This window comes from Theropithecus gelada, chromosome 15, assembly GCF_003255815.1.
Source record: "Theropithecus gelada isolate Dixy chromosome 15, Tgel_1.0, whole genome shotgun sequence".
Taxonomy (NCBI): Eukaryota; Metazoa; Chordata; class Mammalia; order Primates; family Cercopithecidae; genus Theropithecus; species Theropithecus gelada.
Window position 1 is genome coordinate 99,541,536 of NC_037683.1, and position 23,292 is coordinate 99,564,827.

General features: G+C 37.3%; 1 protein-coding gene across 5 annotated transcripts in view; it reads right to left on the reverse strand.

Moving 5' to 3' along the window:
- TUT7 (terminal uridylyl transferase 7) overlaps positions 1-23,292 on the reverse strand; it is a 65,138-nt gene continuing 41,846 nt past the window's right edge. For 4 of the 5 annotated variants that reach the window (XM_025360088.1, XM_025360089.1, XM_025360087.1 and 1 more), the window contains 9 exons: positions 22,561-22,650; positions 22,083-22,196; positions 21,831-21,908; positions 21,083-21,260; positions 17,839-17,886; positions 17,507-17,598; positions 15,568-15,683; positions 13,463-13,788; positions 1-1,014 (listed from right to left, as the gene is read on the reverse strand). In XM_025360088.1, coding sequence (XP_025215873.1) covers positions 947-1,014; positions 13,463-13,788; positions 15,568-15,683; positions 17,507-17,598; positions 17,839-17,886; positions 21,083-21,260; positions 21,831-21,908; positions 22,083-22,196; positions 22,561-22,650 — 1,110 coding nt within the window. In that variant the 3' untranslated portion in view covers positions 1-946. Of the gene's footprint in view, positions 1,015-10,972; positions 11,037-11,401; positions 11,476-13,462; positions 13,789-15,567; positions 15,684-17,506; positions 17,599-17,838; positions 17,887-21,082; positions 21,261-21,830; positions 21,909-22,082; positions 22,197-22,560; positions 22,651-23,292 lie in introns of all 5 variants that reach the window. The other variant, XM_025360086.1, reaches the window with a different exon arrangement.

The window sequence follows — 23,292 nt, forward strand, 5'->3', positions numbered from 1 at the left end:
TTACAGGTTGAAATTTTGATTTTATTTCAAAATGATAAATAAACCGAGGCATAGTTCTGACCAGGTACTATGTCTGCAGGGCTTTTGAAATTAAAGAAACAGTGCAGGAGGGCTCCAGTCAGACCCAGAATGACACCAACCACACTTGTGACTGGCAGAGATAACCTCTTTGATCTTCAGGAATTTTTAAAAGTTCTTCATCCTAATTTCTGAGTATCATAAAAAGTAAAAAGTACTTTCATTTTATTTTTCCTTTGAAAATGTTTTTAGTGGCAAACAGGACTACTTGTTTTCCTTACTTCATTTTGATAAGCATAGTAGTTATATGTCAATTTACTTAAAATTAGAGAGGGAGACCCCAGAGACCTGAGTGGCACTTCTCATCCACTGAAGGCCCACATAAATAGGTACTCATGTTCATGTTATCGCGTCTACAAATAGCAATAAAATGATGTCTGTAAATGGGAAGTACAGCAGTAGCAGTTCATACATATTTGATATGCTTTCACACAAGGATTCAGTAAACAACAATAAATATAATTTCCCCTCTTCAAAACAAAAAATGGATTTATACGGAAAAAGGGTTAATTTACTTGGGGTTTATCAGCACACCATTTTTAATGTGCTTTGAAAGAATTAAAAACCATGAAACTGTATTCATTGAATACCGGTCCATAGTTACATTTTTTCTTTTAACCTGGCTTAAATACATACATCATGGCTTTCTATTAAAATCCTTAAATCTAAGGGGATGTGTGGTGGATAAGACTATATTAAAAATTCTTCCTCATTAACAATTTCATTAAATTAAAAAAAAAATCTGACATTTCCCTTAAATGTTAAGTTGAAGCCTGATCTACGCTGCTGTGTCCTGTGAAATGAACCTAATTTTCCGAGTCAATAGGAACGCCTGAGTGGCCATTTAGAGTGCTGCATTTTCCTTCCCTCATGATTCCTGCTGGGTCCTCTTCGCTGAGGCTTTTCCCTGAGTCATATATTTACTGGAAAGGCTACCTAGAGGAGGGGAAGAAACAAAACCCAATATAAATGAAACAAGCCTCACTTTATGACAAAAGCCGTAAAATTACTTATTAATTAGTCACAAAAGCTTCATACTAGAATTGGTCACTTGTTTAGAATCAAGTAATAAGACTAGATATTAAAAAGTATATATGCAGATGATCGATTAAATATAAGCTTAGTCAAAATTCTTTCTGAATGCAGACAGGTTCCTAGAGTGATCTCATTTTAATACATTTACATATTCACTATTTCCACGCTGGTACAGAGCACCAGACAAACCTAAGGTTCTGCCTTGTATAATTCAGTATCTTCATTTGCAACCAAACACAATAGATTGCAAAGAATTATCTGGCCAGAAATAATTATCTTAGATCATTACTCTGCAGATACAAAGCTGTGGATGGTAATCATTGTAGCAATAACTCATCCATATAAAAGGAAAAAAGGAAATTTATATTTGCAGGTGGAGGACATGAATGAGGATTACTGATTAAAACCAATACCACAGAATAGTTACTAAATTTTGTTCTGGAGTCTGAACAAATAGATCAATGAAAAAACTTAAGAAACCTGAGAAATTCTTGGTGATTATATGGAACAAAGTAATACATAATGAAGTTTGCATTTCAAACCAATGGGGCAAAGTATGAATTATTCAATAACTGTATTATGTCAAATAAGTAATTTTGGAGGCAAAGAAGGAAGGTAGTTTCCCTCCTCACACCATATCCTTCTTCTCTACCCATTTCCAAGTGAACTACAGAATTAAATGTAACTAAGAGAAAGTCAGAGCATAAGAAATAGTGAGTATTTAGGTAATCCTGGGGTAGGGTAAGAGTTTCCTAAGCATACTACCACACTTAATGAACTTGTAAGTCAACAGATAAAAGAATGAACACCAATAGACAACTAGGTAATGAAAAGGTAATATACAAAATAGGAAAAAAAATGGCATAAGTATATGAAAAAATTCAATATCGGGGTAATCAATGAAATGCAAATTAAAACTATCAATTTTTGGTTACCAAATTATTAGGAGGAAGAAGATCAGGAGGAGGTGGGTAGAAATTCTGCTAAAGAAATATTCATAAAAACCTTATAATTTAACAATGCAAAGAACTTAAAAGTCCCAAACTTACAATATGACCAAGTATATAAGGAACTACGCACATAATAGAATATTAGGTATATACAGAAGGATAATAATGTGAAAAAACAAGGTATAAAACTATATAAATAGTATTTTCAAAAAACTAAAAAACACCCCGCCAATCATGTATTTGATGCCTCATTTTCTTTCTCTGTAAAATGAGGACAATAATACCTGCCCCTCGAAGTTATTGTGAAGATTAGATGAATACATGTAAAGCAACTGGAATAGTACTTGGCACATAGAAAATGCTTAATAAATGTGAACTATTATTACATTAATGTAAAAAGACAGGAAAACGTTATCCCCAAAACCTAAAAAGTAGTTAATGCTAGAATGGAGGGATTTTAGATGGTTTTTATTTTCTTCATTTTACTTAACAATACTTTCTAAATTTTCCATAGCAAACATAGTAAGTACGCAAATAAAAACATTCCCTAAACACATACTTTTCAAAGCAGGACATCTAGATAATCAACTCACAACGAAAAATATCAGCCAGGGAATTCAGTAAGAAATTTCAGTCAGGAAGAAACGAAGTACTTTATTTTCTACCGTTGTATTATAGGCACCCATCTTTGATATTGTGAACTGCACAAAGTATTGAGATTAGGTTTTTCAGCCAGGCGCGGTGGCTCACACCTGTAATCCTAGCACTTTGGGAGGCCAAGGTGGGCAGACTGCCTGAGCTCAGTAGTTCGAGACCAGCCTGGGGAACACGGTGAAACCTGGTCTCTACTAAAATACGAAAAAAAATTAGCTGGACATGGCAGCGGTGCACCAGTAGTCCCAGCTACTCAGGAGGCTGAGGCAGGAGAATTGCTTGAACCCAGGAATGGAGGCTGCAGTGAGCCAAGATCATGCCATTGCACTCCAGCCTAGGCGACAGAGCAAGACTCCATCTCAAAAAAAAAAAAAGAGATTAGGCTTTTCACCAGAGGGAAAAATGCTCAGATCACTACCTCCTACTCTATACACATATAAACTCTGGATGGATTAAAGGTCTAAATAGAAAAAACAAAGTTTTAAAGCTGTTAGAAGAAAATAGAGATGGATATCTTGATGACCTCAGGTTGGAGAAGAATTTCTTAAAAATGACCCTAAATTATGAACCAAATGATGATGAAAATGAATTATGGAAAACTAATAATTTGATTATCTCAAAATTAAAAACTTTGGAATGGCAAGACACACAAAAAGTTGAAACAGAAGATATACTGCAGGTAGACACTTGAAATTTATGCAATAATAAAAGAGCGGTATTCAGAATAAATGAAGAACCTTTAAAAATTAATAAGGAAATGATAATTTAATGGGAGAATGGACAAATGATTTGGACAGACAATTCACAGAAGAGGAACTCCAAATGGCCAATAAATACGTAAGAAGGGCCTGTAATCCCAGCACTTTGGGAGGCTGAGGTGGGCAGATCACTTGAGGTCAGGAATTCGAGGCCAGCCTGGCCAACATGGTGAAACCCTGTCTCTACTAAAAGTATGAAAATTAGCCGGGTGTCATGGTAAGTGTCTGTAATTCCAGCTACTCAGGAGACAGGAGGCAGGAGAATCGCTGGAATCCGGAAGGCAGAGGTTGCGGTGAGCCGAGACTGCGCCATTGCAATTGCACTCCAGCCTGTGCAACTAGAGTGAAACTCCATCTCAAAAAAAAAAAAAAAAAAAAGGGCCCCTTGCATCACCAGTCATACAAATACACATGGGAACAACACCATAAGTAGTTCTCATCCATATTTGCAAAAATGAAAATTCTGAAAAAAACAATCAAGTATTTGAAAGGATATAAAGAAATGACCCACACAGTGCTAGTGTGAGTTCTAATTATTTCAGCCAATACAAGGGTAATCTGATAGAATCTAACTAAAATGCACATAAGCAAGCTACGACCTAACGATTTGACCTGTAGATACACAAACCCTAAAGAATCTCTCGCACATGCTCAAGGGGACTTCTACAAGGATGTTCACTATAGCACTGTTTATAACAGCAGAATATTGAATACAACCTAAAACTGGGTAATAAATACATAGAATATTTTGTATTCACAGGGTGGAATACTGCAAAGAAAAAACCCCAAATCTAAAAACAGCAACATATAAAAATTTTAAAACAGATGGGGTCTAGCTTGTTGCCCCGTCTGGAGTGCAGTGCAGTGACTACTCACAGGTGCTATCTTTGCATACTACAGTGTCAGATCTCCTGGGCTCAAGCCATCCTCCTGCCTCAGCCTCCTGAGTGGCTGAGACTGCATGACCACGTCACCATCCCCGGTTCGTAGGACATTCTTATTATATACCATCATATGCCATTTAAATTTAAAAATTCACCAAGGAGAAACATATGGTAAGGAATACATATGGAAGAGTACAAAAAAATGAACCAGAAGGGGCTGGGCGCAGTGGCTCACACCTATAATCCCAGCTACTCGGGAGGCTGAGGCAGGAGAATCACCGGAAGCTAGGAGGTGCAGGTTGCAGTGAGCAGAGATCACACCACTCCACTCCAGCCTAGGTGACAGAGGGATACTTTGTCTCAAAAAAAAAAAAGGGGGGGAAACTAGGAGACTTAACCTCATAATAATGGATGTTTCTAGGGCTGAGAGGGACGTGACAGACGAAACGATCTTGGTGATGGTACTCAAGGCACTTCCACCACCTCAGTGACAGGTCTTTTATTTAAAAAAAAAAAAAAAGAAAAAAAAGATTGAGCCAGGCACAGCACGGTGGCTTATGCCTGTGAGCTACTTGGGAGGCTGAGGTGGGAGGATCACTTGAGCCCAGGAGTTCGAGGCTGCAGTGAGCTATGATTGTGCCACTGCACTCCTACCTGGGTGACAGAGTGAGACCCTTCTATAAGAAAAAAAAAAAAAAAAGGAAAAACAATGCCAATTCTCTAGAAGGTAAGTTAGTTACTGTTATACTGCTACTTGCCCCTGTTTCTGTTTTTCCCAAAATGTTAAACCCTTTGGTAAGTACAGTACTAGTAGTTTTACTACTGTAGCATTTAAACATGTAATCTACTATATCCGAAAAATGTTCACTATACCTGAATATAAAATATTTGCATGTAAAAAAACAAAAGTACTAGAAATAACAGATGAATGAATTTTTATATAATATAGAGGAATAACATGACATTTATAAAATTTGGTATCATATGAAACCATGCAAAAGTTGGCTAGATCACACTATTAAAACAAATATTCATCTGTATGGCAAACACATATAAGTGAGGTTAAAAGAATAATAAACTGGGCCGGGGGGGAGTGGCTCATGCCTGTAATCCCAGTACTTCTGGAAACTGAGGAGGGAGGATCATCTAAGCCCAAGAGTTCAAGACGAGCCTGGGCAACATGGTGAGACTCCGTCACTACAAAAACATTTTAACAATCAGCTGAGTGTGGTGTCACTAGCGTGTGGTCCCAGCTACTCAGGAGACTGAGGTAGGAGGATCGCTTGAGGGTTCAAGGCTGTAGGCAGCTGTAATTGAGCCACTGCCCTCCAGCCTGGGCAACAGTGAGAGCCTGTCAAGAATACTCCAATACAAAAGCACAAAGACATAAATATAAAGAAAGAAAGATGAAATCATGTAAAAAAAAAAAAGGTAAAGTTCAATGGTAATAATAGGCATTCAAGCAGGTGTAAAAGGAAAAAAGACTATCCCAATGACGTCGGGGTACGGGAAACAATGTCATTGACTCTCCGTGATTGTCAACAATCACAATTTGGGAATACTGGCATCACTGTCAAAATGTGTATACTTTTAAACCTATCATTCTTATGAGTGGGCATTTATCCTGATGAAATAACAATATGTGAATATTGTGAATATTCACTAGACAAATATGTGAATATTCATTAGAGTGTTTTATGTAAACAGTGCTCTTTCAACCAGGGTCCATGGGTTCCTGAGCCTACCTGACAGGGCATGTGGCTTGATCTCGGCTCCCTGCAGCCTCCACCTCCTGGGTTCAAGTGATTCTCCTGCCCTCAGCCTCCCGAGCAGGTGGGATTATAGGTGCACACCAGTACACCTGACTAAATTTGCACTTTTAGTAGAGATGGGCTTTCACCATGTTGGCCAGGCTGGCCTCGAACTCCCAACCTCAGGTGATCTGCCCGCCTTGGCATCCCAAAGTGCTAGGATTACAGGTGTGAGCCATGGCGCCCAGCCGCAAGGATAGTTTTGAGAGAGTCAATTTCCAGCTCTTCAACTTCCATATATACTCTTTCTTAAAAATTATATGCCTGTGAATGCCTTTGTGGTCAAGGCTTAGGCTGGTTTTCAGGAATCACTCCACCTATCCTTTCTAACTCCCCTTTCACAATTATTCACCTACTTTACAAAAGAAAGGCGTATCTCCTAACCAGCCAAATCTTACTGTGGTGTATTGCCACGAGGCAAAAAAAAAAAAAAAAAAAAAAAAAACCAGAGAAGAGGAGAAGCAAACAAAATGCTGGTATCTGTGGTAAATGTAAATGCCTCTAATTAAAATCCAAATTTTTGGCTTTCATAAAATTACACTGATAGTGGATGATCATTACAAACAATTTTTGATGATACATCACTGTGATTTTTGGTCATGTAATTAAGAAGGAATCAAAATAATTGAGTGGCACTATTGCAATGTATCTTCTATTCCCAAACTCTTGAAGTATTTCTATTATTTTTAATTTGCCATCATAAAGAATATTGGGGTTTTTCCATTTTTATCAACTATAAAAACAAAAAAATTAGGGAGAGAAAAGGAACAGTTTCATTCATGCAGTGAATAATATTGACCCAAAGATACATGAATGTATAGGGAAAAAATCTCATCTTTCTTATAAATAAAAGTCGTTTTCAGTAAGTAAACATAAAAAGTAATTTTTAATTAAAATTTGTAACATTTGTTTTGATCAATTATATATTCTATTAATTGTGAAAACTCAATGTAGAAAACATTTTCATCCTTTGAGATTTAATAAAAAGCTTAAAAATTTAATTTGTAGAAAATAGACAGGGTCTAGCTTGTCGCCCCTGTCATTTTTGTTGCAGATAAGCATGATAAGCTACTCAATAAAATATCTGAAAATGTGTAATAAAAGTATATCATCTCAGGGAGAAGTTCAAACAAACAAAATATATCATCTTATGATGAAATTCTAGAGAAGTACATCAAAGGAATTTGAGGAGGAAAGGGAAATGATATGTAATTTTTACCTGTTAAAGAAGAGCTGAGCTGTATATAAATGATGGTGGGTATGAAAAAGCAGTAATATTTATACTTCATTTGATACATTTAAGGCTGATTTAAAAGTTTTATTTTAAAATGTCAATATTTACAGACCCCCTCCCCCAAGAAATTACATGCTTTGCAACTACAATGAAAGATTTAGATATCAACTTTAAAAATGTACAAGGAAATATGTGGACTTCCAATATTGTGGGAAAGAATATGCAAGCACAAGCTGTGAAGACACTTGATATATCAAATATGTGAAAACAGCCAGTCCATTAATAAGACATGATTAAACAATGGTATATTAATACATCAGAATATCCAGAAAAGGATATCAATAAGAATGATCTATATTCACTGACAGTGAGCTCTCCCCATACTATTTTAAAAAGTATTTCTATTATTTTAAACTTATTTTCATAAAGATCACTGGTTTTTGTTTTTTAAAATAAGCAGGCTTTAAAATTCTGGTCAATGATAAATGCTGTAAAAGAATACATCATCATGAGAGCAAAAAGACACCCACCAATCTCTTCCAGCAACTCCAATTTCTCAGATTCCAAGCCATGAGATTAAAATGGAATAAATAAAAAGACAGAGGTAGTTTTTTTTTTTTTTTTTTTTTGGTAATTTTCTTTACCAAAAAAAAGGTAGGAAGATTAAGGAATAGAAAAAAACATTAGTTTTCTGAGATTCTCATACTGAATAAACTGTCATATATAAACCAGAGTAATTAACGTAAGCATAACAATCAGTTTATCACTGTGGTACCACAATCTCTACATACTTTTGTTAAAAATTTCCATTATTTATTTGTCCTCCAAGTTAGAAGAGATAAATTACAGCAAATGTTTGCTAACCACAGTAACAAAGGGCAGTGATAATTTATTGAGTGATGAGATGTGTCGATGCTGTGTTAAGTGCTTTATCTACATGAAGGTAATCCTTACAATCGTCCTGTGAGGTGTTAGCACCAATTTACCAAAAAGGAAACTGAGGCACAGAGAGGTTGCATAACTTGACAGAGGTCATATAACTAGTAAATGGTTGGGCTGGATTTCAAACTCAAGTGTCTCACGCTAAAACTCATGTTCTTGACCATTCTCCTGCTTTGTCTTTTTATTCCTTCCAAATAAGTTCACCTCTAATCAATAAAACCTACTGTATATCTAAGGCATTGTGTGTGGGGGGATGGGGCGGAGGGAGGTAACAACAAAGAGCAAGGACATTCACGGGATTTTCTATCTACTATGATCTCCTTTGGGAGGAAAGAACTATATGCAGCCTAGAGGAAAGGATGGGGGTAGGTATCGGGAGAGGAAAGAGAACTTGACTGAGTGCCTGCTCTGGGTGGTACTTTAATCTTCTTAGCACCCTATGAGATAAACGGTGTTAACACCAATTTTATAGATGACACATCTGGAGCTCAGAGAAACCACATCTCTTGCCTAAGGTCAATACACCATATTTGAGAGTAGGGGGGCCGTCCATATCAACATGCTCTCTTGAGAAACTACCAGTGGGCCAAAGACATACTTAGTACTACGGAAAGGAAGAGCTGTGGGGAAATTAACACTACTTACAGGTGAGATACAGTTCACATTTATAACAACATAAATAATTTGGATACACATATCACAGATAAACTAGACAGTTACATCATCTGTCATATACTTACTTGGAAGAGTCCAATTTATTGGATAGGATAGATTTTAACCACCTATAAATGCTTTCTTTTGTCTGGTATAAAGTAACATAATTTTTTCTGGTATAAGTAACATAATTATTGCAATACATTTTTCCTGTAGTAAATTTAAGTTAATACTTTTTTTCCAGTTGCTCAAAAGATTTATAAATATGTAAGTTTTTTACTCAGAAGATAATTACAGAAATCATAACTTATCGTCAATGTCATTTCTAGGTATATGCCCAGCATCTATATTTCTCTCTCAATTGAACAATGCTGGCACTGGAAGACTTGGTGGTACCCTGAAGGAATAATAACATCAATGCAATCACCACTACGAACCTTTTCTCCGCTCTCACTACATGCAGGCGCTGTTCTAAGTACTTTTACATGGATTTCTCAACATCCCTGTCAGGTATTATTATTACCCCCTTTTTACACATGAGGAAACTGAGGCATATGGAGAATAAGGCAGTCTCTCAGAATCACAAAGTTAGAAATTACACCCATGTAATTGTAAACACTATGCTACATTATTCTCAGCAAAATGAACACCGCGGCTACGCAAGAATTTGTGTTTTTTTTTTTTCTTTTTCCCTAAATAAAGTGTTTAGAAAGTGTCTGCTCAAGGCTGAAGCTTATGGCCAGATGTGGTGGCTCATATCTATCATTTTAGTATTTTGGGAGGCCAAGGTGGGAGGATCACATGAGGCCAGGAGTTCAAGACCAGTCTGGGCAACATAGTGAGACCCCATCTCTATAAATGGGGAGGCTGAGGTGGGTTGGTTTCTAAGTAGCTACCCTGTCTCCACACAGCAGCCATAATGAGCTTTTTAAAACAGGATTCAGATAATATCACTCCTTGGCTCAAAACCCTAAAATACTCTCTCATTTCACTTAAAGGGGGAAAAAACCCAACAAAAACAGTCACTACCACTGCTGAAGGCGCTTCATAATCCAGATCTACCCACCCTCTGACTTCACCTCCACCTCCACCACTCACTCAGCCTCCTGCCTGCTCCACTCTGTTTTTTTTTTTTTTTTTTTCAAATTTCTTCTCTGTCTCAAGTTTCTAATCCTGTTCCACTCCTGCCACACTGCCTCAGTGATGCTGTAGGACAACACCCGTTTCCATCTCTGAGTTTACCAGTCTAACACCAAGTTCCCCGGACTGGCCCCTCTGTTTCATTTGATTCTTTGCTTAAATGTTACTTTACCAGAGAGGCTGCCTCCTTAGCCAACCATTCTCTTTCCCTTTTCTTGTTTTGTTATTTCTTCCTAGCATTTGCCACCACATGACATATTATCTCTGTATCTCTTTATTGTCTACCCTCTTCTGAGAAGGATGCAGAGTAAATGAGAGAAGGGGCTTTGCTTGTTCACCGCCGTATCTTCAGTGTTGAGGCCGGTGTCCTGAATTTAGAAAGGGAGGGAGCGGCTGGATAACTATTTGTTGAAAGAATGAATAAATGAAGTAGCTGAGAGGTAACAGTGGAGTTCAGGCTAAGCTTATTTTTTTTCTTTACTTTGTGTGTTGCAAATACTCTCCAGGAGGAGAAAACACTGCAGGCAAGACAGCAGCAACAAAAAGCACGGGACTGGAACAAATAATTGAAGACTCTGGTTGCCACTCATGGGTGGTATAAACACCACTTGGAATTTACAAAACACACAGGCCCATGCTTACCCACTGAAGAATGAGCTTTAGGAAATAAAGGTAGAGGATGGGCAACCGTATGTTTTAAAGTTCCCCCAAGTCATTCTGATGTCCAATCCCTGTTAAAAGCATGTATTCGGAGAAAGAATCTCAAAAGGCATGTGGTAAAGTATGCAGTAAATAAAATAACACACATTTGTTTTTTTTAAAACCCACATACCTGACTGGGGACTCAAAAATATTGTTGTTTTTTGTTTCTTTTTGTCTTCATGTAAAAGCACTGCCTAAAAAATGAAATAGACTGGTTTACAAAATTGAAAGGAAGAGCATCTGAAACAGCCTTAAAACCGAAACCATATCCAAGGAGAGCTGAAATAAGGCATGTGGGTGGCAGAATTTTGCAAGTTAACTGAAAAGCGAGACCATATGCAGGAATTCTGAAACAAGGCCCTGCCATCCGGTGCCCAGCAAGCCTCACCACGCACCACACCCACAGACAGAAAGAGTGCTGCAGGTCAGCCACAGGAAGGAGGGCCCGGGCTGCCAGCATGGCGGCAAGGACCTGGCACCGAGCTGAGAGCACTCAGGGAGCATCTCCCGAGTGAACAGATGACAGACACGCCTCCTTCTCGGTTTGAGCTAGGTTTACCTGAACAAATGGACCAGTTGGTTTCAATGGTACAGGTGAGGGGGATCCAAACATACAATCTGATTTAGACATTCCTAAAAAAGAAATTAGCACTTTTTGTCCCTACTTTAAATTGAAAGCTGTAGCCCTGTTTTCAAATTTTCACAGAGAGACTGTCTGTTGGTGTGACAGAAGCTCCACTCAGTATATTGTATGGACAAAGGAGCAATATATCTGAAGAAACAAGAGAGAGCAGCATAAGTTTTAGACAGGAAGAAGCAACTAATTATTTCTTAACTGCCACCAAGGGAAATTCCCTATATCTATCTCCATGCCTCCACTGTCATTTCACGTTTAAAATATGACTACTAACTTTAATGTGTCAAGACTGCATTTGAAAGGGACCACATTTCCAGATAAGTGCTCTTCCTTATGCTTGATAATCCCCCTGCCACCCAGATTCCCCCCTCTTTTTGAGTTGCTGCTGTCCCCCATAGGCTGCCAAAATCACTGTTCTAACTGTTGTGAGAGCTTCCTTAGTAAACAACTTAAAACTTGCTGCTAGCAAGAAAAAAGAAATTCATCAAAGCTGGGGCAAATTCTCCACTTTGTTGTACCAAAGAGGAAGACTGTAATAATGTTTCAGTCATGAGTAATCAATACAGGCTTCCAGTCATTTTGGGAATAATTCTGGGAATACTATTTAAAACTTATCTATACTATTTACAGTTTCCTTACCCATAAAACTGCAGATATTAACGCATTTAATGAAGCTGTTGTAAAAATTAAATGAAATTATCCATGTAAAGTACTTAAAATAGTGCCTAACTCATCATGAATGCTCAATGAACGTTAGCAACTATTATTGTAATTTCTTTTACATACATTTTCCTCTTAAAACAACACAAGAAAATCACTTTATTCTGGTATATGTCCCATGTGAGCAGCTAAAGCTGTATCTTTCATAAACATTTAAACCCTACTCTAAAAATAATAGATAAAAAATTTTAAATATTTTTCTTTTCATATAAAGCTCCTTTAAAAAAGAATGGGTATAATCTAAAAATCTCCTGTCTCAAAAAAAGATACACTATATTGCTGAATATGATAAAATAAAATAGAAGAGAGGTATTCTTGTTCCAAGAACTATACACATGGAGTATTTTAAGGAAACTGTAAAGCAGCTGACATTTTATGCTGTCCACAAACATATATATACAACTGAGGATAGCGACAGGATTGACTACTTAAATAGAAAAAAATTACTTCCCAAGATTTCTTTTCTATGCTCATCAAATTTCATCACTTGCACAGTTCTGAGAAGTGAGAAGGTAAATTGTTTTGTAAATCATTACTTATTATACACACACAAGGTACCCTTATAGTTAGTAGTCTGCTTAAAAGGTGCCCACAATAGACATTTCACCCATTTAGCAAAAATGGCCAATTTGTATTTAACAACTCAAAGCGGCCAGATTTGGGGATGGTGTTGTACTAATGATGGCTAATAGATATTTTCTTCATCATAAGAATAATCATGCTCACTTGTAGAAAATCAAAATGACAAAATCTACAGAAAGAAATCTTCCATAATTCCCCTCTGCAGATATACCCACTGCTAACTATGCAGCCTATTTCTTTCTGTTCCCTTTTCTACGCATGTGCCTGTGTGTGGCTCACCTGTGCACAGAGCATGGTGTCTTGAGATAACTCTAGCTACCGCCACCCCTGTGATTTGATTTCACAAGTACATATACCAAGTAGCAAAGCTCAAGTTGCAGCTTCTTTTCTGGTCACTGAGGCTACATTTGCAGGTACCAGGGATGGCTACACTTTCACCTCACTGATAATCTTAGAAAAGTTCACCAAATGACTCTCATAAGACTCTAAATAAAGCCAGGAATAAGATATATGGAGGATCAACATTAAAGGAGGGGGAAGGGATTTTACTTTCTTGAAAACAAGATCTTTTTTGAGTAAATATATTGATAAAGAAAGATAACTAAAATAGTAAAGAGCTCTAAAAGGGAGATTTCCCTTGAGATGTTAGCGCAAACATCAAGGTGTGATAGGTGTCCATACCTGAAGAGCCTTTAAACTGTGGGCATTCCTTTTTAATGTGCCCTTCTCTTCCACAAATAAAACAACGCTTTTCTCTTAAGTCTTTGTCATCCTGTCTCTTCCATTTTTCCACTGGTGGTCTGAGGATCTTCTCCCTCCCCAGGTCAGCAGCTGCCCGCACTGGCTTGGCTTTCTGAGGTGTGCACTGTATGGGCTTATCTTCTTTTGTTGACACCTCCCTTTCTGTGTATTTGTTGTGAATTTCTTTGTCCTCTTTGCTTCTTTTTTCCTTGTTCTCAGGGTATCTTTGGTTCAGGGCATCTTCCTGATCTCGCCGCCGTCTCACTCTGTAGAAGACATCGTATTAGTAGCAAAAATCTAAACAGAAGCCTAACAAAATATTAAGGCAATTCTAGATTTAAGAGATAACCAGGAATAGAAAGTTTAAAAGGAAAAGCAAGAACCTAAATGAAAATCCATCTTCTCTATTAAGACGTTCCCTCAGGGTTTAAGGGTGCAGTTTTTCTTTTTCATTTTCAAAGTCGCTCTAGTGCTGTAAAACCAACAACTGCCATTAGTGGCACTCCTTGGTTGAATGCCTACTTTGACACTGATGTAATGAAAGGCAAATCATACTTGGAGTGATTTCTTGAATGGCCTTTCTGGCACATTAGCATTCTTTCTTTACTAGGCACTGGAAATTTTAGATGTGAAGGCTTAAATTCACAAAGGAACAATGGTTATAAGATTTATAAGATTTATATTCTCAAAACGTCAAAATCATTTCTCCCTTGTCCTAATAATCACCGATTTTTGAGTAATGAAGAAAAGGACTGAAGAAAAGGGCTTCTCAAATTCCAGATGGTAACCTAATTTGAGCACCATGTTTCAAAATATTACTGTACAGTTAAAAACACCACCACTACACCATTACTGTACAGTTAAAACACCATTACTGTTACCACTACATTACTGTACAGTTAAAAACACCATTACTGTTACCACTACATTACTGTACAGTTAAAAACACCATTACTGTACACCCCTACACCATTTACTGTACAGTTAAAAACACCATTACTGTACACCACTACACCATTTACTGTACAGTTAAAAACACCATTACTGTACAGTTAAAAACACCATTACTGTTACCACTATATTACCGTACAGTTAAAAACACCATTACTATACAGTTAACACCACCATTACTGTTACCACTACATTACTGTACAGTTAAAAACACCACCAAAACAACGTGTCCCAGGCAAGAAAGCAAAAACATGTTTCTCTTCCCTCCCCATAAACGCCACCAGAAGAAAGCATGGTGACTAAACTGCGTGGCTTACCTACTCACAACAATTATTAAGGGTTAGGTGGAATACAAAGAAAGAGTGTTAAAATCCAGTGAACTGTTTGTGAATATAAATCCCAACGTGCTGAACAGGTACTGTACATTAGAAACGTCACTGAGCTCCTGAAGGAGCTCCCTTGACTGTTCACTGACTGAAATGATTCTGAACTTCTCACTACTGTAAAAAGGAAGAATTTTTGTTTCCTCTTTTCACCATGTTGGCAAGGCTGGTCTTGAACTCCTAGCCTCAAGTGATCTGCCCACCTTGGCCTCCCAAAGTGCTGGGATTACAGGTGTGAGCTACTACACCTGGCTTTTTTTTTGAGACAGAATCTTGCTCTGTTGCCCAGGCTGGAGTACAATGGTGTGATCTCGGCTTACTGCAATCTCCGCCTCCTGGGGTTCAAGCAATTCTCCAGCCTCAGCCTCCCGAGTAGCTGGGATTACAGGCACCCACCACCATGCCTGGCTAATTTTTAGTAGAGATAGGTGACCATGTTGGTCAGGCTGGTCTTAAACTCCTGACCTCAGGTGATCCACTCGCCTCAGCCTCCCAAAGCGCTGGGATTACAGGCGTGAACCACTGCACCTGGCCTAAAGTCACGTTTTAAATCACTTCATTTCATTAAAAAATGAAATAAAAAACGTAAATGTATCTGAAAACTGCTGGATTTCACACAAGTGTATTTTCTTTGTTATAATAGTACCTCATTTAAAAATTGGGACATTAAGAAAATAAAAACACAACCACCCCTTCTGAACATTTACTTACTTTCTCCTCATAGGACAGTCTTTCATAAAGTGTCCGATTTTCCCACAAATTCGACAACATCTATCATTTGGGGCCAGCTCTCCTTCAGTTAACACATCTGGATCAAAAAAGTATTCCTAGAAGAACATAAATATATAAAAGTCTGAACTATTCATGTGAGATTGGAACACAAAACTTGATATTAAACAGTCATCTTACAATTCAATGTTGATATAACATTACTTTTAATAAATATTATTTATACTGCTTAATTCCAAACAAAATCTAAAACCATCAAGGTCTAACTCAGGATAGTTTTAACTAAATCCATTTTTGTTTATTTCTTTTAGTCATGCAGAGCACTCATGAGCCCGAACCCTAAAGGTTTAAGCACACTTCTAAAGAAGCGGATTACACATCCCTGTGAGTCAGTTTTCCCAGGATGTGGGAGGGAGTTGAGGCCAGGTACAAAGGCTTTGTCTCCTTATCACATGAAAAGGCTTTAAACCTAAAGAATTGAGAAACATGATTTGCATTACACAGATCATATTGAAGAAAAGAAAAAAAAAAACTGTGTTGCTACTTCGCTTAGTTGTGGCTACCGAAGGAAAAATAACAGAACAAAGGAAAGATAATGGTCTAGCCTGTAGCCTCTTTGTACTAAAATTAAGGTGGAGGCCAGCAACATGAGCATCCCCAGGGAGCTCGCTGGAAAAGCAGTCTTGAGCCTGATCTTAGACTTGCTGAATCAGAATCTGCACTTTAACAAAATCCTCAGGTGATTTGTTCTAACAAGTTTCAGAAGCACTGGTGTAGAAGCCACATCAATATCTAGCAAAAACCAGATGTACAGATGTAATCAAACACAGAATGTGCCTATAAAACAAAACACTTATGCTAAATTTTAAATGTCTTCCCTGGGAGGAGAGAGGGAATAGGGGGTTGTTGGTCAAAGGGTACAAAGTTTCAGATACACAGGAGGAATAAGTTTTGAGATCTGTTGCACAGCAGGGTGACTATAGTCAATAACAGTGCATATTTCAAGATAATTAAGAGTAAATCTCAAATGTCTCCCCACAAAAAATGGTGAGGTGATATATATATGTTAATTAACTTGAATTCATCATTCCATATACATGTATCAAATCATCACGTTGTGCTCCCTAAATTATATGTCAATTAAAAATAACATTAAAAAGTCTTTATAAGGAAATTAATGCAGAAAAACATAACATTATTCTTAACAAGACCATCTAGTCCCTAGCCATTTTTCTCTCACTGAAGTTATTTTCTTGACACAATTCTGCTTTGTTTTCAATAAATGTGGTTCCTTAAAAACTCGAGTATCAAGTTATATGAGAAGAGATACCTGTCTGCTACAGGAAGCACTGTTATCCCCCTAGTCCCAGCAGAAGATTTACTACTTTTTGCAAGCAGATTGGAAAATCTAGATTCTAGATATGTACAAACTGGGCTTGGCCAAGGCCGGCATCCAGCCAAACGCTGGCGGAACAGCAATGCACCTATGAAGGCTAGCACAGATAACCAGGAAAAAGAAAAAAGGTATCAAAGAGGAAAACAAGAATGGAACAACCTTAAATCCATCTTCTCTATCAGGAAGCTACCTCAGGCGTTAGAATGTAGCTTTACTTTCTTTCTGTTTTCGCAGTTGCTCTAGAGCTGGTACATGTGTCCCTGGTGCCATGTTACAAGGAAAAGCAGCAGCAGCAAAATTAATAATTTTTCCACCCAAACTCCAATTCTTGCTATTTCTCTCTATTCTGATGGCCTTTACCCAGGGATGTTTAAGAAAAAGGGGGGCTCTGGGAATTATTCTGTACTATAGTCATTTATTTTGGCTAGACTCACCGACTTTCTAAATATTTAAGTTACTACTGAAGTGATGTGTACATATTAGGTACCTTTTTTTTTTTTTTTGGTATTTTCAACAGACACTTACCATTTTTGAGGGGTAGTCCTTTGGAAATCCCTTGACAGGAATACCAAATACTCTTCTACCATTGATAAAAGCCTTCATTATAAAATTTGTCACTAAAAAGAAGAGTAAGAACTCAATGAGGTGGGTTAAAAGGAAAAGAGATTGTATTACAAATGACAAACTACCTGGGCCTGGTGGTGCCCGTTATTCTAGCACTCTGGGAGGCTGCGGTAGGATAGCTTGAGCCCAGGAGTTTGAGACCAGCCTGGGCAACAAAAGCAAGACCCTGTCTCTATTATAAAAGTAAATAAATAAGTAAAATAAAAAATAAAATGACAAATGAAGTAACTTACTTTTCCTTGATAATCCAGCTCCAAGATTATGATTCAAATCAAAGGGATCTAGGCAAAAAAATTTAAGAGCAAATAAGGTAATCAAATAGAAAATGCCACCATTCATGCAATAAGTGAAGTTCATAAAACAAGACAAGGATATCATCTACTTTGCTTATCATTAATAAGTTTTAAATTCACATCATAGAAAAGAAGTGCAAAAAAAAGTTTTAAATGACACCTGTTAAATGAGCTTAAAAGTTATAATAAAGCGAAGCAATACTTATTCCTAAACATAAGGCAAGTTTTTCCACTACAGTGTTCATCAGAATAGAGGGTACTGCTTTACATTTAAATCATTATAAAGCTCTTTATGTTACGACTGGCTGCCTATTTTTGAACAAAATACTGTTTGCAGAAGACACATTAGCCTGATATTACTTAATGACACTAGTTTTGGATGTATATAGAAGTTATAAATACATTTAAAACATTTTAGCACTAAATGTTCCCACTATGTAACAAGTTTCTTAAAGATCACTTTAGAAAATAATTCATCATGGAGATTACAAAACACACTTATAAGATAAAACACACAGAAATATACATCTGTCCCAGTGGCATGCCATTGGCTACCTGGATCTCGGGATACAATTTCCAGTAAAAGCTTAATACAGACTCTCATTTGATCTTATATGTCTGCATCTCCGTCTGCATCTCAAACATCTTACATAGCTGTATATATGATGTGTTTTGGAATATTGTTTGTTAAATAACCTAGGAAATGGTAGGAATGATGAAGCTAATGTCAAAGATGTATGAGAGGTCTGAATAAACTGTCTCATGAAATAAATGGGGTTAAAAGCACTATTTCTAAACCCAAATACTGTTTTATAAGTGATCTAAAATAATATACATCCATAATGATTCATAATTTAGACATTATGTGTAGATCTCTAACTTCTATTTTTTACATCCCTAAAATAATATTCAAGAAGGCAAAGAGAAAAAAGTGATGACCTTTTTTCGGGAATCCTCTTACTGAGAAAATGAAGGACTGCATGGATATAGTATACACAAGAGAAGTAAAAAGAGGCATCTTCCACTAGCCAGTTACGCTGCTAGTGAACAGTAACAGGTGTACCATATTGAGATTGAGCCTAAGTTTATCGAAGTATAGGACCCTTCCTTCAGCTTAACCCTGCAATAATCACTGCTAGGAGAAGGTTACCTTCATCAGTTTGGTCATTCTTTCTTCAAGTTATTTTTATATGTGCATGTGTATTTTTGGTTATTTGCTTGGTGTAGTGGAGATACTACAATATTAGCTACTGTGCAGTTAAAGAAACTACTACTGGTTGGGTGCTGTGGCTCACGCCTGTAATCCCAGCACTTTGGGAGGCTGAGGTGGGCTAATCACCTGAGGTCAAGAGTTCGAGACCAGCCTGGCCAACATGGTGAAACACTGTCTCTACTAAAAATACAAAAATTAGCCAGGCGTGGTGGCGTACGCCTGTAGTCCCAGCTACTCTGGAGGCTGATGACAGGAGAACCCAGGAATGTGAACCCAGGAGGCGAAGGGTGCAGTGACCTGAGATCCTGCCATTACACTCCAGCCTGGGCGACACAGTGAGACTCCGTCCCCCACAAAAACAAAAGCAAATGACTACTATCACCACTGAAATGCCTTAATTCTAAAATAGCTGGTTATATGATTATGAATAAAGTCTTCTTTTTAGTTTAGCCTATTACTAACAGCTTGTCTGAAAGTAATGTAAAAATTAGAGGCAAAAGATAATAACCTTCAAAACTTAAAAAAGAATACATTAATAGGCTGGGTGCAGTGGCTCACACCTGTAATCCCAGCACGTTGGGAGGCGGAACTGGGCAGATCACCTGAGGTCAGGAGTTTGAAACTAGCCTAGGCAACATGGTGAAACCCCATCTCTACTAAAAATACAAAAAAATCAGCCAGGCGTGGTGGCGCATGCCTGTAATCCCAGCTACTCGGGAGGCTGAGGCACGAGAATCACTTGAACTGGGGAGGTGGAGGTTGCAATGAGCCAAGACCGTGCCATTGTACTCCAGCCTGGAAGACAGAGCGAAACTGTCTTAAGAAAAAAAAAAAAGGAATACCTTAATACGTGACAGATGATAAGAACTGCAGTGATAACGAAAAGGAGTAAGTCAAAAGTTCTATGTGTTTGACACATGAGATTTTAAAAAATCAAAACTGTATTTGTAACCCATGGTGATCTGAATTTCATTTTACAAAAGTTCATTGTATTTTAATACTGCCCATATGCAGAAATAATAAAACCACAACTTAGAATAGTCCATATTATTTATGTGATACAAATATATTTAAAAATTTAAAAATCTCATTAAAATTAAAAAAAAATATTTCTTAGGTCATTTCTCAACTAAGGCATTTAAACTCCATTTTGTCTCAAAATAAGAATCCCACAAATTGGAAATAAACAATCAACTATTAGCATCAACGGCTCCAATAGATCACTACCTTTAACAGAAAAAGAAAAGGTGGCCAGGCGCAGTGGCTCACGCCTGTAATCCTAGCACTTGGGGAGGCGGAGGTGGGTGATCACCTGAGGTCAGGAGTTCGAGACCAGCCTGGCCAACATGGTGAAACCCCGTCTCTACTAGAAGTACAACAATTTAGCTGGTTGTGGTGGCAGGCGCCTGTAATCCCAACTACTCAGGTGGCTGAGGCGGGAGAATTGCTTGAACCTGGGAGGCGGAGGTTGCAGTGAGCTGAGATAGCACTACTGCACTCCAGCCTGGGCAACAAGAGCGAAATTCCATCTCAAAAAATAAAAAAATAGAAAAAGAAAAGGCTTCCATATGGTCAAAATAAATGTCAAAATTTATGTACAATTACTTATAGGTGAACTCCATCAATAGCGAATGAAGATCTTGAAAATTCACTTAGTGGCACTCTTCAAACCCCCGAACAGGAAGGTTGTAAAAGTCCCACTTTCTTGAAGCTGCCTTATCACTACTGATGCCTTATTCTTCAGTATGTTATGTGTCCAACAATAGTAAAAAATTTGTCACGGTGAAATGGCTTCAGTCATTTAAAAACAAATCTTTAGGCTGGAAAGAGACAAGTTGGCCGGGTATGGACAATGAGACTGGGGCACTGCACACCCCAAGCAGCTGGAAGAGCTCTGCAAGGAGGAAGAACAATGTCCTTATAGTTCAAGCTCTATAGTCTATTCAACTTCAAGTTTACTTGTATTCGTACCTTCAATAACAATGTATTTTGAGGTCCACTGTTTCTTAAAAGTTGTAAGCAGACTTTTTCTCCTGATGCTAATAACATGTTCTTTAAAATCAAATTCCTCCGTGTAGAAACGAAGAAGGCCCAACCATAACTGCCCAACAGATTCGGTATTTTTTCCACATTCTGGCCAATAGGCAGGCTAGAAATAGAAGGGAACAAGGGATACCATGGTCTTTAGTGAAGTGTTAATATCAACATTCATTTGTATCTTAGGGAGTAAATTTGGATTTATTTCTAATTAACTAGAGCTCAATTATACAACTTTTAATCTTTACTCTACGACTTGGAGATAGAAGCGCTCAGAGTTTTCAGTGTCAAGTCTCAGAACACGTTAGTCGGAGGATCCAGAAATAGATTCTAAGAGCCTTGGTGATACGTAGGTTATTAGATCTCTTTAGTTCAGTGAAAGTCTTTCTAAACTCTGGGTACAAAAACCACAGAACAAATATTCATTCACTTGGAATAAAGTTACTTAACCACTTGGAATTATTAGGCATTAAAGAAATACTAGATATAGTCCCTAGAAATTCACTTGGCTTAGTAAAAATATTTTCACATCAAAGAAAACATCTGTAAACACTATTTTTTTTTTACTATCATAAGATAAATAAATACAACAAGCAATAAAATAGTTGTTGGCCATCTACACTGTAGTATAGCTAATTTTTAGTCAAGGATATAGGAAAATCTTTACTCTTAAAATACGTACCAGTTCATCTATTTGATCAAAAAAATAAATATTCCAGCCATCAACAAATATTTCAGGTTTCTTTTCACCTTTGTATATCTGAAATTAATTTTTAAACTATTAGTATGGATTACAAACTTAATGCATTGATACAAAAACTTCTAGGAAAATAGGTAAAAAATTAACTACAGAACCACAGAATTTTCGAGGAGGAGAAAGGCTCAGAGATCACCCAGTTTTCCAGAGAGGAAATACAATTTCATTCATTAATACCTCTTGAAGGACAGGAATGACTGGTGGATTCCTCTGCTGGAGAAAATATAGCACCATAAGAGTATATGCATATGATGATAAGCTGCCTCTAGATGCATCACCAATATCACACATCTAGACGGAAGGAAAACAAAAAAGGAAAACAAAGAACAAAGGAAAGGTCTGTTTTCTGCTAACTTTGCATCCATTCTATTATCACTAAAAGTAAAGTGCATATGTTGAGGACTAATATAAAAATCACATTTTCAAAGGCAAAACCAACCCAACCTAGCAAAGCAGTGGACAGTTGGCTACACGCAAGTTCAGGTCATTGTATAACATTCAGAACAAAATTTTAGCTTTCTTCATAGGGTCTCCCAAATAGCTATATGATGCATTTCACATGACTATAGTTCATTAAAAAATAGATTTATGTTTTCAACAGTGTTTAAAGATGCAATGAAATTTCCTGATAAGTCACAATAGGAAGCATACTCACCTTTGTAAATACTTTCATGGTATAGCACAAATACTTCACTCTGGGATCAATGGCGGAATAAGCAGATAAAAGCCTTGTGTTATGAAGGGCCTGTTAAAAGCAAATAACACTATAAGACTAACAATGAAGTGTAAAGGGTTTTTTTGGGTTTTTTTTTTGTGGTAGTTGTTTTAAATAATGGAGATGGGATCTCACTATGTTGCCCAGGCTGGTCATGAACTCCTGGGCTCAAGTGATCCTCCCCCATCAGCCTCCCAAAGTACTGGGATTACAAGCATGAGCTACCAGGCGAACCTAGATGAAAAGATTTTAAGCTGGAATATTCTAAATAGGTTTACAGTGTGATTCATTTTAGGAAGAAGGCATTTCAACTGAAATTAACCTTTTTTTTTTTTTCCCTAAAGACAATCTTCATTAACTTACTAGACAATAATAAAGAATTATAAGTAACATCTGACCTCATGGCTTTTGTATGTCCTTGGTCTGAACATCTAGAAAATAAGGGCTGGCGAAATAAACAATCAGTTCCCTTTCAGTAGACATAAGATCTCTCTGCAAAAACACCCCCAAAGGGTCAGAGAGGTCCTATAAATCCCTGAAACATATCTGAATTATCTTTGAATTCTCAGCCTCAGAACACTGCCAGGTTCACAGCAAGTAAGCATAACAACTCTTGAAAGATTGACTAAGATGAAATGAATGTCTTCTTTAACTTGAGGTTTCTGCAAGGTG